At 48.5% G+C, this 17,762-nt stretch overlaps 7 protein-coding genes across 7 annotated transcripts; 4 read left to right on the top strand and 3 right to left on the bottom strand.

The window, feature by feature from the left end:
- Positions 1-692: 692 nt before the first annotated feature.
- Positions 693-2,153, bottom strand: PMZ80_008956 (uncharacterized protein; the record flags this gene model as incomplete). The annotated part of the gene is made up of 1 exon (XM_064877352.1): positions 693-2,153. One exon carries the CDS (start codon positions 2,151-2,153, stop codon positions 693-695), a length of 1,461 nt encoding a protein of 486 aa, XP_064726854.1.
- A 1,606-nt stretch (positions 2,154-3,759) lies between these two features.
- On the top strand, positions 3,760-4,879 carry PMZ80_008955 (uncharacterized protein; the record flags this gene model as incomplete). Its single annotated transcript, XM_064877351.1, has 2 exons — positions 3,760-4,282; positions 4,335-4,879. The coding sequence occupies 2 exons, from the start codon at positions 3,760-3,762 to the stop codon at positions 4,877-4,879; spliced, it is 1,068 nt and encodes a 355-aa protein (XP_064726853.1).
- Positions 4,880-4,958: 79 nt separating this feature from the next.
- Positions 4,959-6,195, bottom strand: PMZ80_008954 (uncharacterized protein; the record flags this gene model as incomplete). Its single annotated transcript, XM_064877350.1, has 2 exons — positions 4,959-5,595; positions 5,639-6,195. 2 exons carry the CDS (start codon positions 6,193-6,195, stop codon positions 4,959-4,961), a joined length of 1,194 nt encoding a protein of 397 aa, XP_064726852.1.
- Positions 6,196-9,660: 3,465 nt separating this feature from the next.
- Positions 9,661-10,002, bottom strand: PMZ80_008953 (uncharacterized protein; the record flags this gene model as incomplete). Its single annotated transcript, XM_064877349.1, has 1 exon — positions 9,661-10,002. The coding sequence occupies one exon, from the start codon at positions 10,000-10,002 to the stop codon at positions 9,661-9,663; it is 342 nt and encodes a 113-aa protein (XP_064726851.1).
- A 1,180-nt stretch (positions 10,003-11,182) lies between these two features.
- Positions 11,183-12,577, top strand: PMZ80_008952 (uncharacterized protein; the record flags this gene model as incomplete). The annotated part of the gene is made up of 1 exon (XM_064877348.1): positions 11,183-12,577. One exon carries the CDS (start codon positions 11,183-11,185, stop codon positions 12,575-12,577), a length of 1,395 nt encoding a protein of 464 aa, XP_064726850.1.
- Positions 12,578-13,323: 746 nt separating this feature from the next.
- Positions 13,324-14,997, top strand: PMZ80_008951 (uncharacterized protein; the record flags this gene model as incomplete). Its single annotated transcript, XM_064877347.1, has 1 exon — positions 13,324-14,997. The coding sequence occupies one exon, from the start codon at positions 13,324-13,326 to the stop codon at positions 14,995-14,997; it is 1,674 nt and encodes a 557-aa protein (XP_064726849.1).
- A 469-nt stretch (positions 14,998-15,466) lies between these two features.
- PMZ80_008950 (uncharacterized protein) lies at positions 15,467-16,959 on the top strand (the record flags this gene model as incomplete). The annotated part of the gene is made up of 2 exons (XM_064877346.1): positions 15,467-16,439; positions 16,544-16,959. 2 exons carry the CDS (start codon positions 15,467-15,469, stop codon positions 16,957-16,959), a joined length of 1,389 nt encoding a protein of 462 aa, XP_064726848.1.
- Between the last annotated feature and the right edge of the window lie 803 nt (positions 16,960-17,762).

Below are 17,762 nucleotides of genomic sequence, written 5' to 3'. Positions count from 1 at the left end.
TTCCTTTTCAGGCTACGAGCGTCGCAGCATGAGGCTAGAGCTTTCTGCAAATTGGAAGTGGCGGCTCTTTCAATTCCTGTCAATGCCCGCAGCCAGGTCTCAATGACTTGCCGGCTGGCGTAAGTCAGGCGTTGACTCTCGTTCAAATGAATGAGAACGCTGGTAGCACCTGCCACGTGCGAGTTGAATTTCCTTACCTGCCTCAAGCTCTAGTAAGGAGAGCATCAATACTGCGGCAAGGACAGGCGTTGCTGCAGACCCAGTCCTGCCTTCTACGTCCATAAGTGGAATGCATGGTAACATCTGCTCTTTGAGCTCCGGTGCTATACACTTATCATACTCAGACTACTATCGCCGCACAAGTTGGATCCTTAGATTCGCGTTTGCAAAGGGCAGTAAAGAGCAGTAGGAACGATACCCCGGAGCCTGGGACGAAGCGCGCGAAGCAACTCGCAGACAAAAATCTTGTGTAGGAGCCCATCGACCACTTTGCTTGTTGCTGGAGATACGACAGACGTTTCCTGATGCCGGTTTCGGGTAGGTTGAACCATAAATTTTAGGAGGCTCTTCGCAGCTCTCGGAAAGTGTTACTGCGTGCAGGGCCGGGTACAATCACATTTTCGAGACTACCGTGTTTTGGAGCCTCGTAAGGAACCGTTCTTGAGGAAGTGGCCAAGTTATCACACATTATCTTAGGCCAAAGGATTCCGTGTCACTGGAGTCAGCAACTCTACCAGTACACTCAGATCCTGCAACTTGTTCAAGTTCACAATTGCCTCCTCAATCTTGTGCATCCGCCCCTCCTCGATCACCGACTTCGACAAACCCCGATACTTTTGCACGATCTCCTCATTAGTCATTGGCGGGTCGACACCCTTCTGCTTATCCAAGAACTTTTTTATGGATGTCCCATCCTCGAACACAATCTCGACCTCAGTGCTGCCCAGAGCATAATCCTGGCCTAACTCGCATGTGGTCTTGCCGACCAAGTCCCAAACAGGGCCTGCCTCAAGCTTCTCAGGGCCAAATTGTGCAGCAAGGCACTCCCGCTCAACAAGTTGCATTGCACCAACGAAAGCGTTGTTCATCTGCGCGCCAATAGCATTCAACGGCTTCTCCGCCCTCCAGCCACCATGGTTGAAAAATGGCTCATCCAGCCTGATGGTAATACTCTTGATCTGCCCCAAGTTATCAGGTGCCAGCATCTTGGCATGTTCGTCCTGCAGTGCTTTCATGCAGTCAACTGTCATATGTGTCCCCGCCATAGCAGCATACGGCTTGACAACTATGCCTTCCAGCGCGCTCCAATCCTGCCCGAGTCCCTCTGAGATCTCATCGAGTCGATATTGTGGCTCCTTGCCATTGCCCTTCGAGAACATCTCCAGAAACCCGCCATATTCGCGCTCATACACCTTCTTGATACCCGTGTATCCTTCTTTGGCCATCAAAGCGCCGAACAAACCATTTCGTGCCGCGAACCCATGCTGCATCCTCTTCGCATCGCTCTCGAACTGTGCAGACATCAGTCCGCACGCCTGCGTGCAAGCGATTCCCAGCGCGTCTTCCACAACCTCCGAGTCAAGATTGTACAGCTTACTCACTCCAGCAGCTGCTGCACTCGGTCCGAACACAGCACCGCTGTGCCATCCTTCAGTCAGAATATGCCGACCCCAGAGTGCTTTCCCAACCCGTGGTCCGACTTCAAACCCCACCGCCATGGCAAGCAAGAAGTCCTGTCCACTTGTTTTCACACCCCCGGTCGCATATCTATGCTCAGCCGCCGCCATTAACGCCGGAATAACTATCGAATTTGAATGGAGCGGCGCATCCTTGTGCCAATCATCCAGCTCAAACCCCTGTATCCACGTGCTATTCAGCAAAGCGGCCGAGACTGGGCTCAGCTTGAGCTCTGGGTGGCCTATTACACTACTGGTGCCGTGGTTTCCCGGTTCCTGAAGTGAGACTGCCTTTGCTGCGAGCTCAGAGTGGTACATATGCGCACTTGTCAGAGCACAAGCTATGCCGTCGAGGATGAGGTACTTGCTGCGTTCGAGGAGGTGGTGCGGGATGTCATTAAGCGTCGTCGAAGAGATGAAGTTGTAGAGTTGTTGGGAGGGCGATGTGGAGGTCTCGCCACTTGGAGAGGCCGACATTATGTGTTCGGGGACGACTGTGAGAGCTCGTTGCTGGTATTGTGATGGGTGTTGATATCCTCGTTGCGGTTGGGGTCTTCGTGCCGCTGGTGGTATCGTCAGACTCCTATACTGCACTTGTGCATATAGCGCTTCTGGTCTGAAATATGTCGCCCTGCATAGAGGAGCGGCTCTTCCTCGAACCTTGATACTATGTATCGCTTGCTGCCGGGATGATGTGATAAGCATCTTGTGATGTGGTAAGCGTCTTATGAAGTGTCAATCTATGATGCACAAACTACAGAGGTGTTGTAACGACCAGAAGTATCTGCTCTTCCTCTCTGCTTTGCTCCTTCCACAACATCACACGAAGTCAGTGGGGTAGGAGGTCGCATCGTCCTCGCCAACCATAGACTTCATACATATTTGTTACCATCTTCTTGGCAACGACCTGAAAGCAACTTTGACATGAGCACCCCTGACGTCGATTTTACGTGAAATTGATCTTCATTGTCCATCGAACTTAGACGGTGGATGCTTGGGGTGGGACAAGGGTTTGGAGATCATAGGTTTATCGTTCAGAAGCCCCGAAGGCTTTCTGCTACATGTCCCGCAAAGCCGAGACCCAGCGACTTTCTGCTTGCGACTACACGGCATATTGAGGTCAGTGCAGATTCATGAGCACAAGTAAGAACGATCACTAACTTTCAGCGAGCTAATGTACGCCTGCAGGTACCGATGTCTAAATCCGAAACCGAGATCTCGCTAAGCCCTTTAGGGTTCAGCGTTTCTACGCTAGTCCTGTTAGTCGTTAGTAGCATAGTCCAGAGATCCGCTCCTGATCGTCTGGTGAAGAATCTTGTGGGCGACGTGAAGTTCAGTATCATGAAGTGCTAGGAACCAGATTGTTTTGTTGGGCTGAACGTTCATAGCTTGTTACGGACAGAATCACAGGCGTATGTGAACAGCAAACCTCATTACAGGCAATGCCAAGAATGCTGTACGACCAGATCGACTTCGACGAGATAGACCGTGACTGCAAGCTGCAAAGACTGACACATATCACCGTGATCTGTGAAAGGTGGCTATGTCTTGGAGGTAGGGTCCAATAAGCCATGAAGCATGTTCAGGATGTCCAAATGAGTCGACAGCGCGGTCACGAAGGGTCAGTCTCTCGTTTCCATCACTGTCTTTGACTAGGATTCATCTCTAACCATCTGGTGCACCAGGACAAGGCAGAAAACCTGAGACGGAGTATCTTCAAGCCATGCTATGAGACTCGGATCCTCAGCCACCGACCTACTCGTCTACAGCGCCTCTACGAGCTCTTCGCTACTATTCTGCAATCAGCGAGGCTGTACGACTATGACCGAATGGTGCCAAGACTTTTGTACACGCCTCGAGGTTGGGGGTCGAGACTGTTGTTGCGTTGTTCAGTCGGGACCGACTTTCCGCTATCCGACCGCTGCTACCTGATATCGGGCTCAGCAAGGCTGCTTCTCCTTCGCCGGACCGATGTTCCTCCTCATCACGGACCAAGGGGAGGACAGGCGACACTATATGAGCTTCGGACTCGCCATACGAAATGCTGAGCTGTCAACCACGAGCATAAGGTATCTTCGCCATCATGAAGCTCACATACACAACAATTGCCTCATGGACAATCTTGATTAACCATGCCATTGCAAGTCCCACTCCACCGGACCATCGGCCACAGCCCCAGCTGGCAAACGGCATCTGGCACGACCTCCCACCAGTACCTCAACCCTGGCAAGAAGGTGCCGTAGCAGCTGTGGGAAATCGCGTCTATGTCATTGGCGGCATAACCTCGCCGTCGACTACTGCCGAGCTTAGCGCAATCAACACAACCACCCTTGTTCAATACTTCGACATCGTGACCCAAACATGGCACGATGCTGCACCAATGCCAGTCAGTATCAACCACGGAAACGCTGCAAGCGTCGGTGGCAAGATTTATATGCTCGGCGGCTTGTCTGGTGCAAACATGACCGAGTGGAGCGCTATTCCGAACAGCTATGTGTACGACCCGACCTCCGATAGCTGGACCGAGATCGCTCCGATGCCCACTGGGACTGCTAGGGGTGCTTGTGCAATTGGGGTTCAGGGGCCAGAGATTTACCTTGCTGGTGGTAAGCATCATGATGAGACTGCCTTAACCTCCCTCGCTGACTGTCATCTTAGGTATGACCACACTTCAGCTCTGGGAAGGCGGCCTTCAAGGTTCTGTGTCGACAGTCACATCCTACAACACCGCCACAGATACCTGGACAACCACATATGCTCCCCTTCCAGGTCCACGAGATCACGTTGCTGGGGCGGTGCTAGGGAAGAAGTTCTACGTAACAGGCGGCCGTGACCACGATCAGTTCAACTGGAAGAACAACACATGGGCACTCGACTTGAGCGATGTTTCGGCAGGCTGGGTTGAAAAAGCGAACATGCCTACTGCGCGCGGTGGACTAGCGTCAGCTCGTATTGGGAAGTATCTGTTCACATTTGGTGGAGAAGGGAACCCAAATGACCCTGTTAACATGGTATTCGACAATGTCGAGGTCTACGATGCTACCAAGGATGATTGGCGCAAGCTGGGACCAATGAGGGTACCGAGGCACGGAACCGGCGCAGTGGCTGTCGAAGGGAAGATTTACGTGCCTGGAGGTGGTGTGAAGATCAGTGCTTCGCCTACAGATGCCATGAGCATGTTCGACCCGTGGTTGAGCAAATGATCACGGCCATGATTCTGATCGGAAAGGCACACAGATAGAACCCTGCAACCCGAGCGGCAACTGCCGCGCATCATTAATGTCAGTCAAATTCCTCCGTTTTTACCTCGCCCCTTGTCACCATACCCACAACAGCCCTGATATCCTCCACCAACCCCTCCGGACACTCCAACGCAGCGAAATGCCCAGCCTCATCCCGTTCGCTGTAGAAGACCAAATTCCCCGTCTGCTCCGCACCCCACCTCACACTTGGCCTTGTATCCCACAGAAAACTGGTATACCCCATCGGCACCCTCACCCTATTCTCCTTCTTCACGATCTCCTCCGGGAATCTCTCGTGCCATGTATTCTCGAAGTATACCAGACTCGAAGTGCCTGCGCAATTGGTGAAGTAGTATAGACACACTGTGGTCAAGATGTGGCCTTTCCACAGATTCGATTTGATAAGAGGGTTGTTGGGGTTGACGGCTTCGTCATACTTCTCGCCGATGAAGGAGAGAAGGGCGGTGGGGTTATCGGTAAGTGTCAAGGCGAGCGAGGAGGGACGGGTGCGCATGTGGATTGCGTAGGCGAGGTGGGAGGTTAGCCAGGCTTGAACTCGGGAGTGAATTTGTTGGTCTCGTGGGTTGGAAGATGCGGCGAGGTCAGAAGGGAGTGGTGCAGGAAGCCAGTTGAAGTGGATGGCTGTGACGTGCTTGGCGTATGTAGGATTGGCGCCGCTGTCCAGGGTTAGTGGTGGTAGGCTAGTGGTTATGCACATACAGTTCTCTTCCCACCCATTGACCCCAGTCACCGGCCTGCACGCAATACTTATCGTAACCCAGCCGTTGCATCAGGGTGTGGAACATGCCGGCGACATGCTTCAGTGTCTGACCTCTGGGTGGCCGGGACGAGAAGCAAAATCCTGGTAGGGAAGGAACTATGCAGTGGAAGGCTTGCTTAGACTCGTCCTCGGGCTTGGTCAGCGGGTTGATGACTTGACTGAATTCATAGAAAGAGCCGGGCCAGCCATGTATCAACAGCAAAGGCAATGCCCCCGGTGCTTTCGACCGAGCATGGACAAAGTGCACATCTTGGTCGTTGATTTCTGTCAAGAAGTGAGGCCATTGATTCATATAATCCTGCTGCTTGTACCATTCAAAGTTGTTCAGCCAATAGTTGTACATATCATTGATCCATCCAGTAGTGATGCCATAGTCACTGCCAGCGTTGGGAACGATATCTTGTGTTGGGATTCGCGTATCTTTGAGCCTACGAAGCAGGCGCTCGACGTCTGACCTTGGCACATCGACCCTGTATGGTCGGACGCTGTCAGACATGCTGACTTCTTGCGACTTAGCTATAGCATGTGTTTAATAACAGGTCAAGAGAACCTTTGCATATCATAGTTTCGTGTGCGAAGGTGCAAAGGCTGAAGCTTTTCTCCTCATCTCGGAGATCATCTCTAGAAGCTATTGCCCGTGTCCTCAGATACGCTGAGGAAATTCATAAGAGCTACGTGCATTCTTGCGAAAGTATCTCGTCACCTGCCACGCGCCGGGTGCCGCAACACAAAGCCTTTGACTCAATATTTCGATGTACAAAGTAGGTAAGAGAAATTGGTCGTTATTGATATGTATCATACGGAGGGGCGTCCCAAAATGAATTACCGCGCTATTTATTAGTGCTTGTACTAGTTATAGACTAATCTTAGCTGCGTTAACTGCGATATTGATCATCCTTCTCTACACCGCTGTTACACCGCTGTTCGAGATAACTGATATCGCTGTTCCAGGACGTACTGTTCCTCTCTTATATTATTACTAATAATAACCGATTAGACGACCGAGAAAAGGCGGTATACTCGATTCAGTAACTCCTAGAAGGTATAATACCTTACCTTTCTAGCTATAGACTAGGCACCTAATTAAATTAAGAATATTATACGTATTCCTTATCGATCTTAACTTAATATTTAAGTAGCTGCTATCTAATTAGGCTAGGACTAAATAATACGGGTTAAGAATATCTATATTAAAGTAAGTATGTTGACTAGTTAACTAAAGAAGTATATAGAAGTATAGTAGTATATAGTTATAAGTAGTATTACTAAGGATAGAGTAGATAGAGTAAATAATTAAAAGTATAGCGTATTAATATAGGTTTTCTAAATTAGCTATTTATTATATAATTTAAGCTTATAATTATTTAAAGGTTAAATCAACTACTAAGCCTAGTTTAATAAAGGAATAAAAGACTACTTAGTATACCTAGTACTTAAAATATAAAGATCTTACTCTTAAGTAATTTAGGTAGCTTATTATCTAGACTAACGAAACCTTAGTTATTATAGGATAGAGACGTAGCTAGATCCGTATTTAAAAGAAGTAAGATAAGGAATATAAGTAAACTACTACCCGTAGGCGTTAGAAAGACTTTATAACTTTTATATCCTAGGGTACGATATTAGTATAGGATACTAGCTCCTATTATATTTATTAAACTTAATTAGTAGAGGATATTAAAGTAATAAAGGCGGAGGTTACCGAGATAAATAAGCTAGCCGAGCCGGCTCTTCGCTAATAGTAGAAAGTAACTAATACTATTAATTAACAATAGCTTAATTAAGTATAACCCGGTAAGAAAGTATAGTAGAAATTTATAAAGAAGACCGATAAGCTTATTCTATAAGGCGAGGAGTAAGGTATTACTAGTATCGGTACTAGAAAGAGATCCATAGCCTACGGCTAGTTCCTTATTACCGTTATATTAAGTAGTTATAGCTTAACGTAACAGTTATAGAAGACGGTACTATTGCTTATATATATTATTTCTTACTCGTATACCTATGCCTTACTAACGTAAAACGATTAAACTAGCTAAGTAATTCCCCTAACCTTAATCTAATTAAAAAGGCTTAAATATAGATAAAGAGGGTAACTATATATTACGGTATAAGGCTAAGTATATATCTAAACTATTACGTATAGGTATATATTACGGATCTAAAGGCAACGTGTATTATATTAATAAAAAGTTATACAAAGGTCTAAACTAGAGTTATAACGAGACGACAAAGGTATATCGTTGAGGTGTAAGCTAAGTAAACAGGTTACGTACTAGCCTATAATTAGTTAACCGTGATAGTATACGTATAAGCTTAGCGAACGCAGAGCTTTTACCTACGCTTTATATACTTCTCGTTAGCGCTTCTTTAAGCGCTAAATCGATATTATAGTATATAGCTAGATTAGTATATATTAGACGTTATTATCTCTCTTAGCCTTATCCGAGCGTACTAGCTACTATATTATACTAGTTCTAATAATATAGCTTATAGTTATATTCGGATAAGAGCTAAGCTAGAGAAATAATAAATTCGGATCTAGTAAAGTATCTCTTTAAAGGTAAATATATAGATTAAGGGTGCTTATAATAATATTAAAAAAGTTATTAAACTTAAGGGCGGTAATAAATACAAAGAAGGTAGAAAGTTAAAGCGGTCTTAGAAAGGTCTCCGCTTAAAGGGCTCTCTTTTAGCCTATATATATCTTTATACTATTAATAACTTAATCTCAGAGATTAAGCCTTATTAGAAGGAGATATATAAGGTAGAGGATACTATACCGGAGACTCCGTCCTTAGAGGACTAGACCGAGACGCTTAAGGTAAGTAGTAGTAATTCGGATATAGTAAATAAGAGGGTATAGGGCCGAGAAAGACTAAGGATAAGGTATAAAAGGTCGCTGAGTTATTAAGTATGACTCGGTAGAAAAAACAAAAACAAAAAAAAAAGGTAAAGGTTTCACAAAAATGTTTTAATACTTAAAAGTTAGCTCTTTCCGAACGCTTACCGCACTCAATTCCCGAATGGAGACCGCCGCTTTTAGCCGGTCGCATAATCCGGGGGTTATTTCGGATTATATAACTTACTAATAAGCAACAGCCTCTGGTTAGGAAGAATTTTAGTTTATATAACGGGGGAATCGAACTCGAATAGCTGACTAAACTACCTAATCCGACCTACGGACATTATACCAACTGCACTACAACGACCTAGGGACGATATTTTATTGCAGTAGCAATAATGTATGCTGGTTTAGTAGTAGAAAGATAGTATATAAAACCATAACTCCACTCCCGTAGTCACGTGCCCGGGCCGAAATCTCGGGGCATACCCGATACCTACAGTGCCTATAAGCGATTTTGCGCTACTACACACTAATTATATAGCGCGGTAATTCATTTTGGGACGCCCCTCCGTAAAGGGTTTAGCTTCGCCGACCGAGATAAGCTTGCTTGGTTCAGACGCCAAGATCTCCCCTGAACTCCTTGGCAGGCGAGTCAATTCGGCATCCGGCGAGGCCGGATATTAAGCTACCTTATCTTCACCCACAAGCGTTCACTTGCCAATGCACCTCCGATATGAGTACTGCCCGGCTGCGTACAGACGTCCTGCCGTTAAGAGTACTGGGACCGTGCCTCCTTCATTGTTGCTGTCAAACTAGGTCAGCCGAAAAGCATATCACGTCTGAAGCTATTTCTAACGGAGACGCAACTCACAACTTGCATCATCTATGGCGTCGACGCACTTATGCTTGAGAAAGCTTCGGCAAGATCCATAAACGATTGATCTATATGCGCTGCCTAGCTCAACGGGTGTCTCTGAACGCCAGGTGACTCTCCAAACATACGATCATTCAATCCATAAACGCCACATTCAGATCAACATTAGATTCAATATTTCTGGAGGACGCCCGCTTCTAACACATCCTCTCCACACTCTGGCACGTTGGCCTTCCTCCTCACAATTTTGTGGACGACTCTTTGATCATTTTAGCAAGGAGAGCTTGTCGAATTGTTTCTGGATCCCAGGGGTCGTCGTATGGAACCAGAACTGCATCAGTAACACTCATCCCTTTGATCTTGTTGGTGGCACTGCCCCATTTGTTCTCGTTGTTGAGTTGTACTTGCAGATTGTGTCGTTTCGGCTCACCACTTGTCATGCATTGCATGTCAAGCCGGAAGCCCCACTTGGTCTGCTTGTCCTTCACAATATTGGTGTTTGGTTTTGTTGGTAAGCCCGTGAGTTTGGAGTCCGGGAGGTCCTCAATAAACTCCTTGAGAGCCTTGGCGTATTTTGGCATGATCGTTGGGTCTCGGTAAGCAAGCTACTTCGATCGATCTAGCTGCTGTCGATGGTCCGTCCACCTATGGACAGTATAACCACCTTAGGAAGAACCAGAACGGTTAGTCGAAGTCGTTCTACCGAAGGATGGGATGTGTTCTATGATGGCTGCCCGTATATGACAATTTGGATCAAAGCATGTCGGCATTATCTCCGCTTATATGGAACTGCCTATGCGGCTCCTGTGCTGTCGGTGCAAGTGCAGCGATAAGTATCTGCAATCATATCCAGATATCACGACACGAGGCCATCAACCCATGCAACTCACTTACGCACAATCAGGCCTACACAACGTATCACGACTCGTCGAGAAAACCACACGCGGCGCCTACTTATAGTGAAAGGTGCAGTCACTAGCACTACCATCATGGAAAACATATCCAGGCGGACGAGTGTAGCAGCAAGTCTGTCACAGCCAGACTGCAGCACCTAGATTTCTTTGCGTGACTCTGGCCTTTGTTGGAGAGTTCGTACATGTCTTTGTTTGTTCATTGTCTGATCTACGTCAGTCAGACAAACAATGTATTGACGCCTTCTCCGTCACTCAAGAGTCTCGAGCTTTCACCAGCAACGCGATCAGTTGTCGATCCGAGCCGCATTCGAGATACAAAACTAATTCTTGACGTCTAGTTCCTTATTTAGATGGTCCTTGTTGGCTGCGCATTCAATTCGTCTTACGAGAGTGTCGAGCTCCTTGTGTCCATATCAGTTCCGACACCCCTTCGAGCCTGCCATACAGAATCAAAACAGGCTGTGAGCGCGATGCCTTCTTCTCAGCTTGTTCAGCGCGGACTAGAATGGGAATATGCTTTGCATCACCCTGGAAGAGTCCGACCCACCTGGACAAAAGCACCTTGTCTCGACGCCATCAAGACCACTATAGCCAGTCACCTCCGAGCAACAACAGCAGAAGATCTGGAAGCGACCTTCATCGGTGAAGGATCATTCAACAAAACGTACAAGATCCACGATACCAAAAATGACGAGCTATACGCCTTACGTATTCCACTACCAGTTGATCCCGAACACAAGACAGTTGCCGAAGTAGCAGCCATGGAACTACTTAAACAGAAGACTACGCTACCTTCGCCAAGAGTAGTTGCGTATAGCGCGACGGTAGACAACGATATCGGCTTCGAATGGATCCTCATGTCTTCATGCCAGGAGTCCAACTGGGCACGTGCTGGCTTCGGCTGTCCATGGATCAAAAACGCTACATTACCCAGCAGTTGGCCGAGTATCAAGCTCAGATGTTTTGCGCTCAGTTCACAAGCATTGGAAGCCTTCGCAAGACCGAATCCGACAATTACGAAGTGGGAAGAGTGATCTCGATGGCCGCCTGGTGGTACAACAGAGTACACGACACTACCAACAAAGGACCCTTCAACTCCTTCGAAGATTACATCAGAGCACAGACACGATTGATCGCAAATGAGTCAAAGCAATGCTACGACGCCGACATGGCAGAAGCAGAGGACAAGTCAGAAAAAGGGTCTGATGACGACGATGACGACGATGACGAATCAGACTTCCTCATCATCATGGAGAATCTGCGTCGTCTTGAAGCAGCGCTACCGAAAGTCTTCGAGTCGCTTCCCAAACCAACCTCGGACGAGTCAAGCAATATCCTTACGACACTAGCTCACACCGATCTCTCACCGGACAACATTCTGATCGATCCCGTAACGTGCAAGATCACCGGCATCATCGATTGGGAAGACGTCAACGCACTCCCTCTAGGCTTGGCGTGCCAATTTCCACTTATTCTGTTACCTGAAGCGCGACCACGTTATGAAGAACCAGACTTCGATGAATACGATTCGGCAACAGATGATGAAGATGAAGAGCAGAAAGAGAGACAGATGGGAAAATCCTACGGGTACGGGGTGAAGCTCCGGGAGTATCAGTGCACTCAGCTACGACCATATTTCTTGCAGGAGATGGAGCGCATCTATCCTGAATGGGTTGTGCAACACCATAAGGGTCGGGAGCTGAGGGATCTGGAAGTGATCATGAATCGTGCGGATGTGTATCTCGAGCAACGCACCCTTGCCGCTTGGCTGGATTGCATTGAAAAAGGCGAGAAGAGGACATTCCTAGAGCTCGACCATCTGGACCAAGATCGTAACGAGCATCCAGAGTATTACGAGGACGAGGATCCACTCTTCGCCGATGCAGAGCAGGCTGATGTGGATGATGTAGCGAGCGGCTCGTTGGAAGTACCGGAAGAGTACAGCTCGATAGTACCAGAGACGAGCAAAGATCATGATACTGCCAGAGAAAGTGGAAACGTGGAAGCCGAGGACAAAGCTGGTAGCGACGGGGCTATTCCAGAGCGAGATGAATCATCTAAACGCACGAATATCGTCGAAGAGCAGTCTGGTGCTCAGAACCAGATCGAGAAGGCGAGGATGAGTTCAATACCGTCGACGAGTGGAGTGGTCACTGCTACGCGGCGATTGTGGCCGGCAATCGTTGCAAGTATCGTGCTTGCTGGACTCCTTCATGCTCTTCGGCGTAGGAATACGAAATAGATGGTGCAGTTGGGCAGATCTCGATCGAATGGTGAGCGGCTGACTCGGTACGAAAGTAAGAGCAAGGCATTTCGATGTCCTACATGTGCAAATAATGTATGACAGGAGATAGCATAGGGTATAATCATGTAATCACATAGCAACTCTGTCGTCGTGCCCATTGTGAGGCATGCTGACGAACGACAAAGCAAGCAGATTTTAACGTACTGAAGCAATTGTATTGTCAATTTCTACGTGTAGGGACTGAGATGTTGAATGCTCTCTAACGCGTCTTCTGTTGTCGATGATCACCAAATCTCGGAGGGAGCAAGCAGGGCATGGGGTAGGCGATGAGCAAGCAAAGATCGAGACTTCTCGAGGACCGCGACCAGTTTCATTGATTCAATGTAGGATTTTGTCATTAGTTGTCACCGATGCAATGTTCGTGACATGAGAACCACAGGCGCCGAAGCGAGTTTGCGAATCAGTGTAAGTGAAAGTTCTGTTTACCAGATCGTGACAAGTAGCGCCTACTGTAGTGCACTGGGAGTCACCCGCCTATAAGAACCGTAACATTCCCAACTTACCTTAAATATTTCGTTGTCAATAACCATTGTCTCCTTGATTTTGACTTCTTCATTGGTGTCGACCAAGAGGCAACGCTTGGACCACGCTGAGCTGTTGATACACGTCGCTACCCCGATACACTGTTCGCAGAAGATCATCCTCCTTGTCACACTGCAACCAGTTTACCGAGTCGAGGCCCAATGGCAGCACCGAATATCGACCAAGACGGCTTGAGGTGGGGGTACAAAAGGTCAAGACTATTCGGGAAGGATCCGCTATGGACGAGGGAACCTGAGATGTCAGCTATCGAATCGTCAGTTCGCCAAGAACTGCATCTAAACCCCGATGAGGTGTGCAATGTCTCGTTCATGGCCGAAGGAGCTCTAAACAAGCTATATGCAATCGAAGCACAAGGCCATCAGGATTGCGTTCTTCGTGTCAGCTTACCGGTCGACCCCGTCCACAAGACTGCCCGCGAAGTGGCGACGTTGCGGTTCTTGGAATCGAAATCGAGCTTGCCAGTGCCAAGAGTCATTTTATACAGCACTGATAGGAAGGACATCGGCTTTGAATGGATTCTGATGACTAGGCTACCAGGAACCTCGTTGAGAGATAAGTGGCGCCATACTTCGCTCCAGGCAAAGAACAATATTGCGAGGAGGCTAGCTGGCTACCAGGCGGAGCTTTTCGACTTGAGATTCCATGGTATAGGTGGCCTGCGGGAGGAGGAAGCAAAGGCAGAGAATGTCGAGAGCGTCACGGATGGCCTCGTCGAGCGTAGGTTTGTGGTGAACCGCATTGGCTCGGTCGAATTCTTCTATGATGACCACATCAGGAGAGATGTTCCTAGAGGGCCATACGTGTCTTCGGAAGAGTGGTTGCAAGCACGCCTTGACCTGTTCATCGGAGACCAAGATCGCATTATCGAAAGAGGTCCAAATGACCAGGATACGTCTGATGAGGACCACAAGGAGGAAAGGAGTGATGGTAAATCCATGCCAAACACCGATGAACACAACGTTGTCTTAACTCCTATTATCTCGGAGCAGGAGAAGACGCACACTTCGGCTGACGTCAAGGGTCAGAGCAATGGTGAGCATTGCTCTGGAGACCTGAGCGAAGCAGATGACGAGGATGACGATATCGACGAGGAGGACGTAAGGGACGCCCGTTGGCTGAAAAATCTGGCAACGATCCTGCGGAATCAAGTCGTCTGGTTAGCGTTCTCGGATGTGTCCGAATCGGAACCTGAGCCGTCAATGCTCTATCATCAGGATCTGCATGAAGGCAACATACTCATCGACGCAAGTGGCGAGATGACAGGTATCGTGGATTGGGAATGCGTTTCTGCCTCACCGCTCTGGGCGGCTTGTCAGAAGCCTAAGCTGCTCGAAGGAAGGAGTCGGGAAGAGTGCCCGGACCGCGACACATACGGAGATTATAACCCAGACGCTTGGGGTGGTCAAGGTCCGGATCCAAAAGAGAAAGACTCTGACGGTAAGGGTATCACCTATTGGGAGCACTTAGAAGAGCATGAGCAGACAGTGATGTCGAAAACCTTCTTCGAAGAGATGGAACAGCGTTGTCCTAGCTGGACGATCATGTATCGTGGGAGCCTCATGAGGAGGAACTTGAGCGGCGCAATTGATCTGATGGAGGGTCGTTTTCGCGGCCCGTTCGAAGTTGACCAATGGTGCCGAGCTGTAAGAAGAGGTTGTTGTGACGATGATTTGGAGGCTCGCCTTCAAGCAGACAGGGAGGATAGAGAAGTCGATCATGGGCCAACCATGGACGAGATCGAGGGATCATGGGAAGTTTGGAAGGATCTCAGAAATGCGCAAGACGCTGTGCTGGCACGTGCTTTGCAGAATTGAGAAGCAAGGCAAACTGTTGGAAGGCAACAACGATTGCCTCGTACATCGATAGTCTCCCGGTACATTGATATCATCTCAAAATGGTGTCAATATAGCTTCTTCAAGCAATCCATTCACTTCATCCGACACAATCACGGTCGGACAACCTCGTGTCGATGGCGTGGATGTTTGTAAGCAATCTTTGAATGCTCTCAACATCAGTGTGCAAGCGTTTGTCTTCTGCCAACTGTGCCCCGAAAACATTGACTATGCGCCTGACGAGCATGCCATCTGGCTGCTCGTTGCCTGTTCATTGGACCGGCATGGCGGGACTGCTGCCTACGGTCACGACGAACGTGAAAGCCCTTTTGTTGCAGGTAGTCGTGTTTGCTAAACAGCAAGAGGCAATCTGTAGCAAAGCAATCGACGATGTGATAAAGTCAGCACCAGTACAGCGGCGCTCGACCAAGACACACCAGAAAACCGAAGAATGGCGACCACAGTACGGCGAGACAACAGCAGGGCGTACAGTAGAGGAGGCGTGAGGTGGAATCCCGGCTTCTGGCCTGAATGGACACAGACCATCGACCTTGACCATATCGGAGACATAGCGCACCGAGAGCTGCATCTCGATAACGAAGAAGGCTGTATAGCATCACGTCTCGGCCACGGCACACTCAATCAGCTGTACCTCTTGAAGACCGACAGTGGCCAAGAATACGTCTTTCGTGCATCGTTGCCAGTGTGCTCTGTGCTGAAGACGCAGAGCGAAGTGGCTACTATGAAGCTTGTTAGAAGCCGCACCTCAATCCCTATTCCAGAGATCATCTCATATGGCCTTGACAGCAGCGAGATGGGCTATGAATGGATCTTGATGACTAAGATTCCTGGCCGCGACCTTGGCATTGCTGGTATGGGTTTGTCGTTGGATGCCAAACGTGCGCTGGTAAGACAGCTAGCCAAATACCAGGCCGGACTGTTCGCATTGAGGTTCTCAGGAATCGGAAACCTGGTTACTATCGCCGAGCCAAGTGGTGAGAGCAAGAAGAGTTCCAGCGATCCAAGCCCGAAAGCATACACAGTCGGTCAATGCTGTACCTATGAGTTCTTCATGCTCGACCACCTCTCTAGCGGCATCCCCAAGGGGCCATTCGATAACTCCGCTCAATGGCTGACAGCACTCTTGAACATCTTTATTCGCGACCAAGACCGGCTATTTCGTGAAGGAGGGACGAGTGTAAGCCTTGCTGAGCAGGACCCAGAGGACGTGCAACAAGAGTTCTGGAATTATGCGCACGGAACAAGCGAAGAAGCTTGTTTCCGCAAACAAGTGGCTGAACGTCTCAAAGCACTCGTTCAGAAGGTTTTCCCCGTCGACGACGGCTCTGCTGAACAGACCATGCTATTCCATCACGACTTGCATACTGGCAACGTCATGGTCGACGAAGAAGGTCGATTGTCTGGTATTTTAGATTGGGAATGTGTCATACCGTGCCGTTGTGGAAAGCATGTCAACTACCCGCATCGTTGACATACCAATGGCGTCAGTCAAGCACACCTCACACAGGCATAGGCGAGGAGACGATCGTACAGGAACCAGCCGAACCAAAGACTGGAGAAGACGACTTCTGGGAGTACCTGACTGAAGAAGAGCAGGCTCTGTTACGTGAAGAGTTTCTGGCCACTATGCGCGTGATCTGCCCTGAATGGATCGAAATTCGAGAAAAGAGTGTACTGCAGACAAACCTGGGAATCGCCGTGTCTGCGATTGGCAATCCTCACCACACGACTGCGATCGAGCAATGGTGTAATGCCGTTGAAAAAGGCAAGTTTGGCGATGATCTGGCGAGGAGACTGTATGTTGGCCAAAAGCGCCCTCGGCCGCGTGAAGAGCCTCCAACAGCAAATGAATTGGCTTTGGCGGAGACTTTATGGGAGGACTGGAAGGAAACTGTCGAATATTACCGGCCCTCGTCGTCATGAGGCTGATGCCCTGGCAATGTCTGTCCAGAAGGTGCAATTGAAGTGAAGAAGTCTCCTCGCTGTATTGTGTATTTTCTTCACCAGCAGCCGAAGACCCATTTATTCGCCACAGAACAACTTCTTCCCAACAATCGACACACTGGTATCGATAGGCCTTGTGGTGTATTGGAAAGAGATTTAGGTGAGTAGTCACACAGCATCATTCCTTGTTCTGTGATCTAGACACAGATAAGGCCCCCATACTATGTGTCAACCTAAACTTGTCGGAAGGCCTCTTATGTAGGCGTGTCTTGAGTGCTCTGCTGACGTAGTATGTATGTGGGGTCTAGGTTCGAAACATGATCATCATCAACAGTTGTTCTGTTCGAGTCGCAATTTCTTTTTGCATTTTTGCTCGAGCAACAGCATTGTCCTAATAGGGCACGGCGGCCCCTGTGTAGGACGCCTGACCGTCTTTGTCCTTCATCGTGCTTTACTGTTGGAACGCGTACCGGACTACCCGGTCGTCGTCAAAGCTCATGGGTGCATCGTCGGTCAGGTGGAGGAGCTATAGCTGTAGGATGCGCATCATAGTCATGTATGCAAGATGTCGAAAAGTTCTGTATTCGAACGGACGAAAGAGTAAGCCATCGAATTGTGTACGTCTAAGCCTATCAGTAGGCGCAATGATTCTAAAAGGGAAAGTGAAGGTTGAGAAAACCGACACGTGATTGACGCGCTCAAGCTAGGGGCGCTGTCAACATTACTCCTGCTGTGTCTATGCGACAACGTAGCTCTTTTCAGTCCGCCGTATAACAAACAGC

This window comes from Knufia obscura (genome assembly GCF_036327395.1).
Source record: "Knufia obscura strain CCFEE 5817 isolate CBS 148926 chromosome Unknown scaffold_12, whole genome shotgun sequence".
In the NCBI taxonomy this organism is placed as follows: Eukaryota; Fungi; Ascomycota; class Eurotiomycetes; order Chaetothyriales; family Trichomeriaceae; genus Knufia; species Knufia obscura.
Note: the sequence above shows the minus strand (reverse complement) of the source record. Positions and strands in the feature narration are given on the sequence as shown.